The sequence below is a fragment of the Thyridium curvatum genome (genome assembly GCF_004353045.1).
Source record: "Thyridium curvatum strain D216 chromosome Unknown NODE_25_length_444008_cov_73.864110, whole genome shotgun sequence".
NCBI lineage: Eukaryota > Fungi > Ascomycota > Sordariomycetes > Thyridiales > Thyridiaceae > Thyridium > Thyridium curvatum.
Genome location: NW_022156780.1, coordinates 81,925 through 97,524, shown reverse-complemented (window position 1 = coordinate 97,524; position 15,600 = coordinate 81,925). Strand labels below are relative to the sequence as shown.

Genomic DNA, 15,600 nt, shown 5'->3' with positions numbered 1-15,600 from the left:
TAAGCTGCTGCCATCCTGGGAGGTAGGTCAGATTGAATGAGACCTTCCAGGGGTCGCTGCATGTCTAGCTCCAACGCTCGAGAAACCCCGGAAGCACAAAGTGCACATCCTTCATTGAGATCAACGATCCATGCAAGCAATACGTGACCGGGCAGACGGTGTAGGTCGCGTCGCTGGCCGGTGTTCCTTCATAGGTTCAAGTCACAGTTCGACGTCACCAAGCCTCCGCATGTGCAATTCTTCTTCTTGGCCGCCTTCTCATGTTTGCAGTTCTGACTTGCATTTTCGGATCAATGAGTACACAATTCCCGCCCTTGGTCATGAACAGCCGTCTATAAAGTCTCAGCCTGGCTCCTTTCAAGGCCCTGTTGCTGGCAAATGAATCTCTGCAACCTCGCTCCAGCCTAGCCAACACCGATTTACCTCATCTGCCTGCTCCCTGAGATCATTCACAGCCCACCCTACCCTAGTTCTCACAATGGCTGAGACTTACATCCACCCGCTCGTCTATGTCGAGACTTTCCTGAACCTGTCTCCCGAAGCGACTCACTGCAGAAACGTTCAGCACTATGACCACGTGCTTGGCCGAATCGAGCAGAAGCTGGACTTGGCCATCACCCCGGGGCTCTCCCTCAGAGACCGTCTGCTCATAGTCCAAGGCCGGCTCTCCGCGGACTGGACTCCGTGGACTTACCCGATCCAAGACGATGTCAACTCGCTTGACTTCGGGGAGGCGCTTCGACGCCTGAGCGACGAGTATGTCCCACCCCGGGACAGTCTTGAGCATGTGATGCTTGTCACCAAGATCATGGTGTGCTTCGCTGTCAGACACCTGGCTCCTCCACCCGAGACTCTCGACTTCCTCATTCTCCCGGATGTCGGCGTCCTCCATGACATGGTCACCGTTCTGCTTCGCGACCAAGAGCCGAACCCCTCCTTCGAGGGCACAGGCGGCACTCGGCCATCGACCACCCACCCTCAGCTGCACGACCTAGAGCAGCAAATTGGTACTGTCTCGCATACAGTACAGACTCTGGGCGAACTCTTCAGGGAATCCTTGCCTGGCAATTATGAGGGAGGGCCACGGCGCCGCAAGAAAGCCAGACGCTCGAGACTAGACAAGTCTCGATTCTCGGGCAGGGAGGGTGCGGCGGTGGGAGATGTCGTCGTGGGCATTTCCCCTCCGGCCAGTTCCTCTGGCGAGTGATTGGCGGTTTTGATTTTGATCACTTCTATTCTGGATCAGGGTTCGGCGTTTCAAATCTATGTTTTCTTCCTTATCTAGTTATTTTGTGGCCAAGATGTCGGCCTGGGAAGATTGAATACAACCTGATGGATGACACTTACTACTATCTCTTTACGGTGTCGCGTGATGCATTCCTGCAGTCGTATCCTTCTGCGGATCTGATGGATCGTGCCAAAGTCCCGTTGCCACGATTGGTCGATCAGTGACTCGAAAGACTGCAGGCACACGACGTGTTTGTCCCCCCAATGTGCCGACGTTTTTCGAACACTATCATGACGCTTGGCCGTGTTGGCCGCATTACCGACTCCTCTGCTTTCTCACGGGAGTGAGGTCTGGTCGATGCTCTACCATTGCCCGATCACCAAACTGCATGTAGATGACCGAACACACGAATCATACGAAGACACACCAGTAAAGTTATGACATGCCCGAACCCCCTGCAGCGTTGGTTATGGCCGAATGGGGTGGCTGCTAGTTTGGATGGCGGTAGCTGCGGGTTTTGGTGTTGTACTTCCGACGTGTGCGTGTGAGCTCGCTGCCCCTGGCACAACGGGATACGAGGCTTCGCCATGCAATGAGATGGATGCCAGCCCCCAAATGGGAACGGTCCGAGCAAGTATTATTGATACGGGATAGCGACAGTTAGGTCTCTACCAAAGGTACAGCATAAGGCCTCAAGCTTTATCTTCCTTCCCACATACCTGCCCCAAAAGACAATCGAGCCCACAAGGAATGACGGGACGACGAAAGCGGACTCCAGGAAGAGGTGCGAAAGACTGCTTCGAGACTACAGGAAAGGACTGTCCACGAAGAAAGCCGCCTCCGGGCTCTTCGCGCGGGGGATTCTCCGCAACTTGGGAATGAACCCGAGCGGAAGGAATGAAGACCGATGTTCAGCAGAGGTGTGTGAATGACTGCACTGGCTCGAAAATTACACCATCTGACTGGCAGCTAGGAACAGACGCAACGAGAACAGATATAGAAGAGCATGTAGAAGAGGCGGAGGAGGCCAGGGGGTTGTTGTTTGGAGAGTCCAGCTTCATCAATACCATTGGATCTTATGTGCCATTCTTCTTGATTGCCATAGCCTCCAGTGGCTTGCTCCTCCGTACCAGCTGTCTCTGGGTGGAGCATTGGATCATCTGTTTCCTGACATTCGTGCGCTGTTTCCCAGACAGTATCGTGCAGTGCCGGGCTGTCCGTGTGGCCCCTTCGCTGGAGACATCTGGTTCGTGATCTGCGCCAGAGCAATCCGTTCTGTGATCCCTCAAGCGCTTCGGGGGAAGATACCCATCTTCTGACGATTCCTCCCTCGTCATGTGCTCTCTTTCTCTTCGGCCGGGACAGCGCGGGAGTGTCAGGGTCAGTGCACGGGGACACCGGCCGCTCGGCGAGAGCCGCTCGACCGCTCGCCCGAACCCAAGCTAACACCGCTTCTTTTCGCATGTTTTCATCCGAGAGACACTCGGCGTTGCGGTTCTCTTCGACCTGAGGGCCCGCGTCTGGTTCGGGTGCTGTGCTCTCCTCGCTTCGACCAGGGGCCAAATAGATCTTGTCGAGTTCCTGGCGCTTCTGCTCCCAGTACTTGGGGTCCTTTCAGATTCGGGCTTGGGATTCGTGGCCTTGCGACAGCATATTCTAGATCCTTGCATCAAGATTTCTTGGCCTCGGAGAGCTTCACCCCCTAGCCTTACCGAGGCTGCGTAGTGCCTTTAGGGTTGCGTAGACCACACCCTGGGCCCGTTTCAGTCGTACCGCGGGTAGTACAGGCTCGCGTCTGCTGAGTTTGGTAGATGGCGTGGGCGATTGCGTCTGAAGGAGATGAATGTTTTCGATGACAAGAGGCAAAGGAGACATCGTGTCGTCGGGACTTCTTTCGGCTCTACCAAGGTTGCACAGAAGTGCGGCACGCCTGGTTGTGAGAAGCCGTGATATGGTCAAATCAATAGAGAAGGGCTTGTCAGGGGAACGGTGCAGATTGAATAGGTGTGACATGCGTTTTCTATAGCTGCTAGCTCAAATCCCGCTCGATGTCTTTTACGTCCCAGTACTTGTGTTCCCAGCAATTCATGATCACTTCGCCCATGAAGAGTCCATCCACGTCCGGAAATTCCCCTAGGCCAAAGAGCCGATCGACCTTTTCATGGTAATCATCGACTTGCTCTATCGTCTGAAACCGCCCCGGATCGCGATGAGGCCAGTGTCCGGTCAGGATTGTGTAGAGAACAGACGCAAGACTGAAGATGTCCATAGCTTGTCCTGGTTGAGGCGCGAGGTTGGGATCATAGAAGCCTGAATAAGGCAAGCGACCCTCATTTAAACCGTATTGCTTGCATTCTGACGTGCCAAAGTCACAAAGCCACAGGTCAAGAGACGTTGCGGTGGTGGCGTGGACAAGGAAGTTATCAGGACGTAGATCAGAGTGAATGACCCCTTTGCTGTGGACGAATGCGACTGCGCTGATAGCTTGTCGGCACCACTTTTCCCTGAGTGACGATGGGATCACAGGGTTGTCATAAAGATACTGCTGAAGGCTTCCATGGCTAGCTTCAGCCAGCTTTAAACCCCTCGGGGCATCTTCCTTCCAACCCAGGTACCTTTATTGAAAGTCAGTGAAGCCAAGTCAATGATTAGGCCATGAACATACCCGACAATTCGGCAGTGGCTGCCCAAGATTTCAAGGATTTGCCGCTCGACCGAGAAACTCTGCTCGATTTCAGCGGCGCCGAAAACCTTGCTTTCCCGAGGACTTTTTAGCACCACGCCCGGCTCGAGTCGGTAGAATGTAGACGTAGCACCCCTGAAACCAATAGGCAACGCCATGACTACAGCGAGAACTAGGTAATTAGGTGTCAAGGATATGGATGAGCCTACGATGTGCAGTCAAAATAATGTTTTGGAAGAAGCTTACCTGTTCTTTGCTAAGGCGAGCTGATCCACTTTGAATGTGCAGTACCTAGTCATGGGTTAGGGAAGGAATGATCCATCCCGTTCGCAGCCCTAGGGCATCCGTGCCCCGCGCCCCCCACCTATGCACCTATGGAGGTTCTCCAGCGCTAGTGAAGTTCCCTAACCGTAAGGTACTAGCGCTAATCTCTCACTGGCCAAGCTATCTAATCAGCCAGGCAGGCCCCGTTCTCCCAAACGCGCATCATGCAACAATTTCCTGCTGTCTCTCAATCTCCCCGCACCATGCCATCGACCTAGTCAAGTTCGCGACAATGGCACTAGCTCAGGTCAGAGCGATTGCGGAGGATTTAGAGGAAGTGCACTCGTTCCTTCTCCTCAAATGCCGACCGCCGTCAATTCCTCTCAGCTCAGACGAGAGGGCGGAGTGCGATCGACTGCAGGAGAAACTCTGTTCTCGACGCTTGTCCGAGCGCCAGGACGGAGCTCGCCTCTCCCGAAACCCGGCGCCAGAGTTCGAACAACGAGACAGCCAGGCAACCGAGTTGCCTGACTGGATAGACGGTCTCATCGAAATGATCTGTCGGATGAAAGTAGCTCTGGCATCTATCACTGAGCAGGTCCGGTCCATCTCTAGGAATCGAGCCACCTCTGAGACCGAATCAAGGCGTTCCTCCGACGTCACAACCGCGCCGACGTCACCATGCGAGACTGACCCTGATGCGGAACGAATGACGATACCGCTGACCTACCATCGTCCTGCTGGTGAGAGCACCGCAACGTCGGGCGACTCTCCTTCTCCACCAAGCAACCGGGCGGCTGGCGCGTCCGCCATCATTCGCCCAACTCCGACACTGCAAATGGCCCAGCTTGGCGAGGCCATGGTTACCAGTCTCCGCCCTCTCGTCCACCATGGGTCTTCCGTCAACAAGATCAAAGTCTCAGACTTCAAGGCGTGTGACTGGGCGGACACAGTAGCAAAGCGCAAGCGTCCAGAGGACGACACCTACCAGGTCGCCGTCAAGTGGTCCTCGAGCAAGCTTGGCTCAGGGCTGAGTCACCTCAAACTGGCGGCTCGAGGTCGCGAATTCTTATTCCCAACAGAGCCTGCACCAGCCGAGAGGCCTACAGTAGAAGAGGCCCGGGAGTACCTGGATGAGCTGGTTGAGAACCCGCCTCGAGGCGACATTGCTTATTATGTTGGCCCCTCCCTGACCGACGGGTTCGACGGACTGCTGCATCCAGGACAGGATCTCTTAGGACTTGGCGAAATTTCAGGGGTCAACACTGTTTGGGAACATATTGGGCCAAAGAACTCAGGTACTGCGGCCCATTGCGAGGACACGCAGCTCTATTCCTGCAATTATGTGTGCTACGGACTCAAGATATGGCTCATCCTCCCTGAAGAGGAGACTGTCAAGTTCGAGCGTTTCGTCAAGAGCATGTGCCCGTCGGCCGACTGCGACCAGTTTGTCCGTCATGCATCTCTTATGGTGAGCCCTGCAAGGCTGGAGGCAGAAGGGATCAAGTTTGACATCGAAGTCTGCGGCCCTGGCGAGATGATTGTTACTCGCCCTCGTTGCTATCATCAGGTTGTCAATTTCTCTACATGCCTTGCTATCGCCATCAACTTCACCCTCCCTGGAGAGCCAATCATACCAGAAAACACTCCTGTGTGCCCGGAGTGTGGTTTTTTCCCGCTGGAGCATCCAAACCTGCGCCAAGTACAAGCGTGCCGTGTCGGTCTCGAAGCGAACACCAGGAAGCGGTCACAGAGGTCCGGAGAAACAAATGTTGGGCCCAGCCTCAAGAAGAAGCGCCAGGGTCGCTTTCGGGGAGGCTGCGAGCCCACCACACAGGCACTGGAAACGACACTCCGCGATCTGCAGAAGCTGAGTCATATATGGCAAGCCCCATCGATAGAGAATAACTCATCACTCACACCGCACCTGTTGAAGCTTGCGGCGGCCATCATGAGTGAGGCAGCGACAGAGCAATTTCGCCAGCTTATTCAGGCATCAAGACAGCTAGGAGCACGAAGGCCGCCCGTTACGATTCGAGATACGGTCAAGGATCTGGTCGGAGCTCATGGGCGCTCCGACCTGGACAAGCTGCGCGTCCGGCTGCTTGAAACCCGGCTGGCGCAGACCTTGGAAGACCTAGCCAAGGGAGGCCTGCGTGCCGCGCCCGGGGTGACGACTGCTCTCATTAACGAACTTCAGTGCAGCCAGAGCATCTATGAAAGGTTGAGACGCAATGGAAACAGGTGGAAGACGATCTGCCGCCCATACCAGGGCCTCCAATGCCTTGTTCCATTCAGCAGCAAGGGCCACCCCTTCGGCGTATCACAAACAGATTACATGAATCTGGTCGGCACAGAAAACAGCGAAGAAGAGATCCAGGCCTTCCATGCCCTCTTGGACAACGAATTCTTCATCAATCTTTGTTCGGCCGCCGCGTCATTCCAGAAAGCGATGCTCTACGAGTCTGACGATGTGGAATTCATGTGGGAAAGCAGCAAGAGGCGAAGGCGAGCCAAGACGGCGGCAGCAGCGCTTCTTGAGCTGCAGCCGTTTCCTACATTGAACGAGAATATGTATGACGCAGAAAACTTTAAAGGCACATCTCCTCCCGACGGATGGCCTGAAGAGTGGTCGTGGCCCGTCGATCCCACACACTTATACTCAGGGAGGCACTGTGACCTCTGTGACCAGGACGAGTGCCGGTGCGTGGACAGCGTCTCCCAGCCACGGCCTCGTATCAAGTACTACGGTGCGAAAGGTCGAGGACTCCAGGCGGTGGCCAGCACCGAAGGCGAGACAGCCTACCGCAAAGACGACATCATCGGATACCTCAATGGCGAGATCCTCCCCGTCGGGACTCGCGCCGATGTGTGGACGCTGGATTTTGCGAGACCCGACATCCAAGGCGAGCCTTTTGTTTGCAAGATCCACTGCGGCAGGCGAGGCAACAGCTTCCGGCTCCTCAACCATTCTTGCCAGCCCAACGCGGTCTTGACACAGAAGAGAGTGAGCGGGAGGTACAGGACGTCGGTCGTGGCCCTGGGAGATATCCCTGACGGTGCAGAAATCACCGTGTCGTACCCGAGGGAGAGGATTCCAGCCAGGTGTGTCTGTGGTGCGTGCTGACGGAGGACTGGTTGTGAGTGCACGGGCCGCAACCGGCCTGGTGAGGGTTGCGGCCCGTGCGCCTTGCTCCTGACCGACAGCTTGTGCGGTGGAAACATGATCCGCAAGGCCGCCGCCTGTGTCCCACTGAGCTACAGCGCACAGTCGATCCAGATTCGACTCCCTATCCAAACCGTCAAAGCAATGCATTTCCCCGATATGTGCGCGGTATAGCAAACAGGCCCAACAGACTCTTGAGCTCAAACAGTATGCAGCATATCTCAGACCGCCAGGGCATGAGATAGGAGCATTCCTTTGTCGTACCTCAGTGCCATCACTGTCTGTGGAGGAAGACGGTACTGTGCTGCATGCACCATGGCGCACCTTTCATTGCTGAGGGCGAGGAAGCGGTGCAAGCAGGTTCTTTGGTGATGCAGGTCCTGCTGGGGAACAACATGAAAGGGTTCACCGATTATACCCGATCTGGCAGAGGTGACCAACAAGAAGAACCGCGACCCATTCAATACAACATCGCTCATTGTTGCAACTCTATAATAATATCGCGTGCGTCCGTCTATAGCTTCGGCATGGAACGAATCCGAACGAGTGCGGTGAGGAAGTCGATGGGATCTCCAGGCCGGCACTGTATCTTGCGGCAGGGCGCAGTTACTTGAACATCTTCAAAGTTCTGTTGGAACCTGGGATCACATTAGATCGGGGAACAAGGGACATTCTTTCACCAGCGATGGCTCAGATTGTTGAGCGGGTGGGCATGGCTGGGCACGTCTGAGTGTCTTTGAAAATGGTTCAACAGTCCAAAGAAGAAACATAAATCAATTGGCTACCAAAATGAGCTACCTGAATGAATCATGAGTGAAACCCCCCTAACCTTTTCGGAGCCGTTGAGCTCTTGCCCAAGCCTTGCCAGATTGCCTTCTTCCTCGGGGCTTCGTCTCTGCGGCGGCTGGCGCAGATTCAGTGCTTTTCTCCTGTCCAGGGCTGTCCACCTTGAGATTCGGCGAAAGGCCATGTTGCTTCTCTTGCAATACCCCAGCATCCTTGGTATCCTTGGTGTCCTTGGTGTCCTTGGTGTCCTTGGTATCCTTGGTATCCTTGGCACCCTCTGTGTGATGCTCAGGGTCTGCTGCTGCCTTACTTGTGTTCGGCACTGGATGCTGGTTGTTTCCATTCTTCACCTCGCTTAGATATGTCGTGATTTCAGGACTGCACAAGTCTCGCCAGTTATTCGGCAGCCCGAACAACTTTTTCTCGTACAGTCTGAGCTCCTTTCCTCTGAGTGGCTCGTATTGTCGCGAGGCAGACCCCAATGGGCGAACTTCTTCAGCAAGAGACTGCAAACCCATCGCCTCCACCAGCCTGTCCATTCGCTGCCGGGAAAGTTCAATCGCATCCCTCAGGGCCTGCTCTTGCTCTCGGTGTTCTAGAGCCTGCTTTTTGTTGTTGGCGACCTGGTCATGAAGCGCTTTGGCGAGTCGGTGCTTCTCGTTGCAAGCCTGGTCGTACAGACCCCTGAGAGCGAGGACGTGGTGACTGAGCTGTTCCACTTCGCGTTGCATCGCCTCTCCCTCTTTGGTCGCGATCCGGAGCAGGTTCTCCTTCGCTAGGGTCTCTTGGTGGCATTTATTCTCGAGGAAGATAATGTATGCCTCTCGATCCTTGGCCCTCGCCTTCCGAGCTTCCCGAAAGGCAGCCTCCTGCTCGGCTCGCTCGGCTTCCTTGATCTCGTGGATCTCCCGCAGCTTGTTCAGGGAAGACACGGTCTTGTTGAGGCTTTCCAGCTCGGAAGTGAGACGCTGATGCCGCTTTGCGTACTCGTCGAGAGTCGAGGACTGGTCATCCAGCCTGTCTTTGTAGCCTTCGCTCTCTCCTTGCAGAGCGACGATGCGTTCCAGGTAAGGCTCGATCTCGGGCGGGAAATCTTCCTCTTCTTGCGTGAAGGCAGTCGGGAGAGAGTTGCGGCGCCTGCAAGGGCGTGCGCTCTCGCCAGCTGAGTCTCCGTGGGCTGACATGGTTCCTTGTTGTCGGGGAGGGGGGGAAAGGCTAGAGCCATGTTGTCGGTAGAGGGGGGGTTCGCTCACTACACCTGCATTTATACAATCGAGGACCACAGGCTGGTGGTGCCCGACAGGCTGGAAAGCAGCGGTGTAGCTACCCGTCCATATGCATGAGGGTGGTGGTTGCACAGCCCTAGGTGCGGCTGCCTAGCCTGCTCTGCTCTGCGGGGGGCTATCCGTATGGTTGGCGGCGTGCGTCAACCGGAGAGCCCCGATTCAGTCGCAAAACTCTAATTGGTGTGCTCAAATAGTGTTGGGCGATGTACCTCGTGCCTCAAGTGGGAACACTGAATTGCACATTTGAATGTGGGAAGGCGTTCTCGGTGAGATTTTGGCCCGGCTCGACTCTCTCTCTCTCTCTCTCTCTACCCTGTTCTTTGCTCCAGCCGCAAGAGCCTCTCCACGCTGAGGCCCTCCGACATTCCTTATTCCCATCACATGGATCTGGTCGTGGATCTACGAGCCGTTGCCCAGGTCAACTTGTTGCGTGACAAGCAGTTTCAGGCTTTGCTAAACGACATTCCTGGCCTGGGTCTGTGACATGCTCCTCGATCCAGTACTGCGTCGCCTATCTGCTATGCCAGCAATGCTTCGTACTAGAGTGTTACGGTAGGATATGTACTACAACCGCCACACTTTGCGACTGCAGTCACACCATGGGCAACCCTACAACAGCTCCTTCGGCCAGCACCGGCACCGAGTCCGCCTCTGACGCCGAAAGATATCCCAGAGGCATGTGACAGACCTGTTGAGCTAGAGCAGGCAGAGTCAAGGTCTATCTCCGCTGGTAATTGATCGATGGCACAGCGGATCCGTTTGCTGTGATCTAGCATCTCTCGCAAACCGATAGGCAGTCCATCTCTGCTCGCCATCGAGTGCCGTGAGTCAAATGTGTGAATGTGATCCCGGTGGTATTTGATGTTGCTTCACTCCATTACTGGACAATAGCCATATAACATTTGTACAGAACAGTGATCGTGTGAAATCAAGAAGGCGAGTTATCTGCCGGTGGACCTCATGTTCGCGTTTGACATATCGGAAGAGCAGTGCAACCCGACGTGCCGCAATTGTCATACTGTGAGCGTTCTGATGGTCGGCAACTTCCGGGGCTCCAGCTCCGCATTTCACTTCGCAGGCAAAGAACGGGAGATATAGATAGCACGTCGCCATGAAGACCGACTGATCGCCAGCGGGAAGACCGTCACCGATGCGCGGTGACAGCTTCTCGAGCTGTTCGTCACAGAATGCCTCTCTCGCCGAAACCCGACTGAGTAGTCCGGCTCCGGACGAGGCCCAGCCAAAGGCATTGGAATATGCCAGCCCTCATTGACACTTTCGACCAGGCAACTCAAATTGTCATATCCATAGGCGAACAGTAGTTCTGCTGGTGGAGCAATCAAAAACCCCTTCTTCCCAAATCCCCAACACGACGACCCATATCCGTCACCTTTCAAGCTGCCTTGAAGGGACGCGATCTGTCCGAAGGCCGAGTCTCGTATTTTAGACCGCCAAAACGCCGGACACGGGATTGGACATGTCAAAATGGGCCGTATTCTTCTCAATCCAGTCAGTCATCTTCATTGTATTTGCTTCTGTGGTGTCTGTAGTGTCTGAAATGAGAACTATGCCTAGCTTCTTCGCTTGCCCGGATCATACCGTACAGTATCGATTGAGGGTAGCAGGGCTCACAAGGCCCTTGACCGACCTGTATCAAGAAAGGGTTCTGGGAACTGGACTCTCTCTCTCAGCCACTTGCTGGTTTATCAATTTGCGATCCTGTGTGCCTTTCTTTCTCTGGCAACACCTCGGCACAGCAAGAACTTTCCTCCCCGTGTATTCTCTTGGATCGACTGGAAAGCTGAGCACTTCTTGGGCGTAAATACCACCATCCTCGTAGGCTCCACCACCATCATCCACCTCAATGATATTGATGACGAGTACTTCCGGGTCTGTGTCATCTTTCTGTATAAGATGGTCAAAGGTGACCCCGTAGTAGTCAAAATGACTAAGGTAATCGCAGTTAGTCCTTACGATCATAAGGTAATCATATCTAGGAATAGAGACCAACTTTTGAGGGATACCGGCCTCAATCACCCAGGCCAAGTATTCATCCCGTATTTCCAGAGCTGTGATGTTTCCTACACTTCCATACAGGCACTGGTATGTCAATCTTGCAAGTTGAAGGCCTCCTGGCTGTGGGAAAGGCTTGGGCGGATGCCAAACTTCATCGGGCAAAGCCTTGCGTATGGTCTCTAGCGGCCCTTGAATGCGAATTCTGAGAGGCTGGTCGACAGGAGGAGGATGGAAACGGTGTGGCGGAGAATGTATACATGGCGGAATGTAAAGGTCAAGACTGCGGTGCCCTGCAGCCTGTTCATCCGGGGATTGAGACATTTCAGGTAAGGCGTACTCTTCTGTGGTTGAATGGTTGTTAGGCTGACTTGATTGTGTAAAGATGACGAAATATGTGCAGTTTGCATGAAGAGGAGGTTGAGAACCAAAGAACCTGAGGCCGTCAGGTCGTAAAAGCGGGGTACAAAAGGAGGCCCCACGCCGCTGAAAGATATTACCCATATCTCTCCATCTCCATCAGAAACGCATTCAATATCCCATCGATTACAACAACTTTTGAAATACTACACAGTATGTCTAGATAAACGCCAAGTATAATTTATAGCTAACACCGATTTAGGAGGATGTGTACTATAACGACCACAATTTGGGACTGCGGTCACGTCAAGGGCCGCCCTACAACTGCTCCTTGTCCAACCTCTGGGACCTGTGTTAAGAACTATGTTGAAGTAACTGTTTCGGGGAACTGTGGAGATGCAAAGTGCAATACACCACCATCATCCTGAGGCTTGGTCTATGCTCTGATATTGGCGACAATAAGGCTAGTTCAGTTCAGAATTCAAGAGAGCACTTTTGTGCTTATCGTACATTCTTTTGCATGTCGTTCGGGATGACACAGTGTTGGGCACCCACCAGCTTCATGGACGAAATGGGTGACACCGGGCTGGCAGAAACGTGCTTTAGGCTAGATATGGTTCCCTCTGCAACGGCCAGCGGGCAATGTCAACGAAAGGCTCAGTGTACGGCATTGTTCGCTTTCTCAGGATTCAGGATCCTGAGGTGCCTTCAACCATGAATGGAAATAGGCGCTGCCAGAATCAAGCCTTTCTTCTGGAAGCCAGCACAACAACGACCTGATAAAGTTGAGAAACTCGTCTTTTTCCGGTCCTTGTATATTCTTGGCCAAGGTCTCCAGTTTCATGTCGCCCGGCAAGGGTGATGGACCTACCCACTTGCCTAGTGCACTATGTTAGCAGTAGGACTAGACGTGTCAAGCATGAGCTAGGGAACCTGCCATTCTCGTCCCAGTACTTGGCTGTGTCTTTGGATCTGAGGAGAAACTCCCGCGGCGGCGGCCCAAGAAGAGCGGTCATGGCTGCAAGATGCTGTGCGTCGTTCTGCTCCTGGTTGTCATGGGAGTAGATCCGAAAAGGCCCCTCCGTCTCAAGAAGATCCCAGGCCTAGCAACAGGGAGGGTCAGCAAGGAACATGACAGGGCTGGAAGCAGAGTAGCTTTACCACGAGAGCCACACTCCACATATCCACCGCGGCACCCCATTCCATATTAAGAATAACCTCGGGGGCGCGATAAGGGGTGGGCATAGCAGGGCCCTTGAGTCCGCTGACACCAAGGCGGGCTTGACCAAGGTCACCTATGGTCAGGGCCCCAGCACCCCCCATCATATAGCGGGAGACATAGATATAGGCGCCGTTGTCTGCTTGCTTTCTTGCTGATGGAGCCTGCGCCTCGTCCTCTTCCACCCGTGAGAAAATAGATTCGTCGGTGATGGCGATGAGCAAATTGTCCGAGTGAAGATCTTTTTCAAAGCGGTCTCGTAATTAGCTCGCAGAGATTCGAACAGTATGAATCTACTAAGATGATGCTTACCCGTGTGTATCACCTGTGACGCATGGAGATAGTTAAGACCCATTAGAACTTGGCGAAGCGCACTTTTGACAAGGTCCGGCACAAAGACGTGATCCTTTTGCATTTCCTGGAACGACCTCAAGCTCATCCCGAGAGGGGTCATGATAAAAACTTTGTGTGTTTTACCATGATGACCCGAGATGTCGAATGAATCTTTCAAATCCCGGATGTAGCCGCGACCAATATGTTCTTCGGGGACTGTGGATAGATGCTTATAGATCTCGAGCTCCTGGATATGTTCCAGGGTGTTGACGTGGACTTTAAGCACCCAGTATTTCCCTCCTCTTACAGGTCAAAGTTACACCACCGTCAACATAAAATGACATACAGACTGCGTTCTCAAAGCATGAGGGAAAGCATACCTCAGATCGCGGCAAAGCCAGACCGTCGAGCTCGTGCCATAGCCAAGCTTCGCAACCACCTGGTAATGTTTGTTGACGACCTCACCAATCCTCATGGGGTAATAGTCGTCACGATTGTAGAATGGCAATCTCTCCTCCTCGATCTTCTCAGACCGGTCGATCAAGTCGAACCCAGTCGACGGAAAGACCCGTGGTGGGAGGAGTGACGGAGCGCTGGAAGAACCTTGGCGTGCCATAATCAGGGGAAGTGAGCGACTGCCTGATAAGAACGAGCGTATTGAGGGCCGAAAAAAACCGTAAGTTCGCGTTGCGACCATCATGGCCTTGTTTCGTGCCACAAAGGAGCAGGGTATGAACAAGATGCCGGCGTTGAAACACTGCAGCGGCGTGGCTGCGCGAGTCGATAATCGACGACGGTGGGTTGATCTTGCCACATCAACCCTCAGCGCGCGCGCTAAGCGTGGATTGTTAGCATTGGGGCCGACGGGTGGAGTCTCCCAAGCGGGTCAATACCATTGCCGCCCACAAATTATGATTGGGTATCTCCATCCAGCGCGAGCTTCGACCATGAAAGCGGCCCAAAACATGCAGGCGCGATTGAAAATTGGCGCCTAGGTACACATTAATTCCCAGCATGGCATGCAACGCGCGACATTGGGAATAATGTAACTGCACCTTGAAATCAAAGGATACAAGGCTATTTATTCGAGGCTGGAGCTGCAGAGTCTCTCATTTTCTACCTTAAATAACGGCTATTCTATTTACAAAGCCCATTGCGCCAGAGTAATTTGTTGTCGTCATCGCTGTTCCTCGCATTTCATTCGAGCGATCAATGTCGTTTCATTTTCTCTACACACAAGGTCACATTAGAACCTCATATGTTCAAAGCAGATGGTATTGTGGAGCGGACGGTTCTGCACGGCGGACCCCCTCCGGCGGCAACCGATACAACGCTTGCCCTTCTCACACGGCCAACAACATCGGCTATTTCCAGATAACGAACATAGACAGCCAACTAGAGGCGTTCTTCTCGAAATAATGGTTTACTAAGAACAGAGAAGCTTGTCCAGTAAGTTGTTGATTCAATTTAAGCGCCCTGAAAAGTATACTTAACGCATGATCTCTCCTCGTATTTGAAAGAAAGACTAAGCAGATACTACTAAACATTACATTCGACGGCATTTACAACTTTGCTATCACTTTCATTACTACTACCTTTCGTATCTATTTCTCTTGGTTTCTCTCGAAAATGGCTTCCTCTTCTTCAAGGGCTTTGGTCAGAGCACTCACTGTTATCGGCAAGGTCTCAAAGGAGGAAATCATGAAGAAGAATTCGGAAGGTGAACAATGGCTGCGTGCCATTGACACGGCATCCCAGACGGTCCAGGAATATGTAAGTTACACACTGATCTGTTAACAGGAGAGACTGACAAGGACTTAGTATGCCGTTGATGCCATTTCATTTTCGTTCGTAACATTACCTCTTTCTGTTTAGTCCTAAGTTGTCGCTAATGAATTTTTATGGTTAGTGGTAGTAAAGCTCACCAATCGCATGAGGTCGCGACCCATTCAGTAGTGATCAGCGCAAAATTTTCGCTTAAAAAACAGAGAGTCATCTCGGGTCATATTCATCTGAACGGCGAGATCGACCTCAGCGCCCCAGCGAAGATGAGAGACAAGAAAAGCTCTGACAAGTCGAGCGGCTCTGGAAAATCCGGTAGCTCGTCGCACAAGTGGCAGCCGTCGAGGGATCAAGTCAACGTGCAGACCTGGAAAATCTGGGATATGGACAAACAGAAAGAGCGCGATGTGACAAGTGACGGGCAAGATTATTATGTCGTGATTGGTAAGAAAACGATTCGCTTTTGAGCTTTTATAAGAG

General features: G+C 53.2%; 6 protein-coding genes across 6 annotated transcripts; 3 read left to right on the top strand and 3 right to left on the bottom strand.

The window, feature by feature from the left end:
• Positions 1 to 478: 478 nt before the first annotated feature.
• Positions 479 to 1,207, top strand: E0L32_004953 (uncharacterized protein; the record flags this gene model as incomplete). Its single annotated transcript, XM_031139420.1, has 1 exon — positions 479 to 1,207. The coding sequence occupies one exon, from the start codon at positions 479 to 481 to the stop codon at positions 1,205 to 1,207; it is 729 nt and encodes a 242-aa protein (XP_030996555.1).
• Positions 1,208 to 2,197: 990 nt separating this feature from the next.
• Positions 2,198 to 4,069, bottom strand: E0L32_004952 (uncharacterized protein; the record flags this gene model as incomplete). Its single annotated transcript, XM_031139419.1, has 4 exons — positions 2,198 to 2,839; positions 3,002 to 3,248; positions 3,298 to 3,843; positions 3,894 to 4,069. 4 exons carry the CDS (start codon positions 4,067 to 4,069, stop codon positions 2,198 to 2,200), a joined length of 1,611 nt encoding a protein of 536 aa, XP_030996554.1.
• A 398-nt stretch (positions 4,070 to 4,467) lies between these two features.
• On the top strand, positions 4,468 to 7,515 carry E0L32_004951 (uncharacterized protein; the record flags this gene model as incomplete). The annotated part of the gene is made up of 2 exons (XM_031139418.1): positions 4,468 to 7,280; positions 7,383 to 7,515. The coding sequence occupies 2 exons, from the start codon at positions 4,468 to 4,470 to the stop codon at positions 7,513 to 7,515; spliced, it is 2,946 nt and encodes a 981-aa protein (XP_030996553.1).
• A 650-nt stretch (positions 7,516 to 8,165) lies between these two features.
• On the bottom strand, positions 8,166 to 9,311 carry E0L32_004950 (uncharacterized protein; the record flags this gene model as incomplete). Its single annotated transcript, XM_031139417.1, has 1 exon — positions 8,166 to 9,311. One exon carries the CDS (start codon positions 9,309 to 9,311, stop codon positions 8,166 to 8,168), a length of 1,146 nt encoding a protein of 381 aa, XP_030996552.1.
• Positions 9,312 to 12,673: 3,362 nt separating this feature from the next.
• Positions 12,674 to 13,954, bottom strand: E0L32_004949 (uncharacterized protein; the record flags this gene model as incomplete). Its single annotated transcript, XM_031139416.1, has 4 exons — positions 12,674 to 12,889; positions 12,948 to 13,261; positions 13,318 to 13,640; positions 13,719 to 13,954. The coding sequence occupies 4 exons, from the start codon at positions 13,952 to 13,954 to the stop codon at positions 12,674 to 12,676; spliced, it is 1,089 nt and encodes a 362-aa protein (XP_030996551.1).
• A 1,013-nt stretch (positions 13,955 to 14,967) lies between these two features.
• On the top strand, positions 14,968 to 15,587 carry E0L32_004948 (uncharacterized protein; the record flags this gene model as incomplete). The annotated part of the gene is made up of 2 exons (XM_031139415.1): positions 14,968 to 15,111; positions 15,327 to 15,587. The coding sequence occupies 2 exons, from the start codon at positions 14,968 to 14,970 to the stop codon at positions 15,585 to 15,587; spliced, it is 405 nt and encodes a 134-aa protein (XP_030996550.1).
• Positions 15,588 to 15,600: the final 13 nt, after the last annotated feature.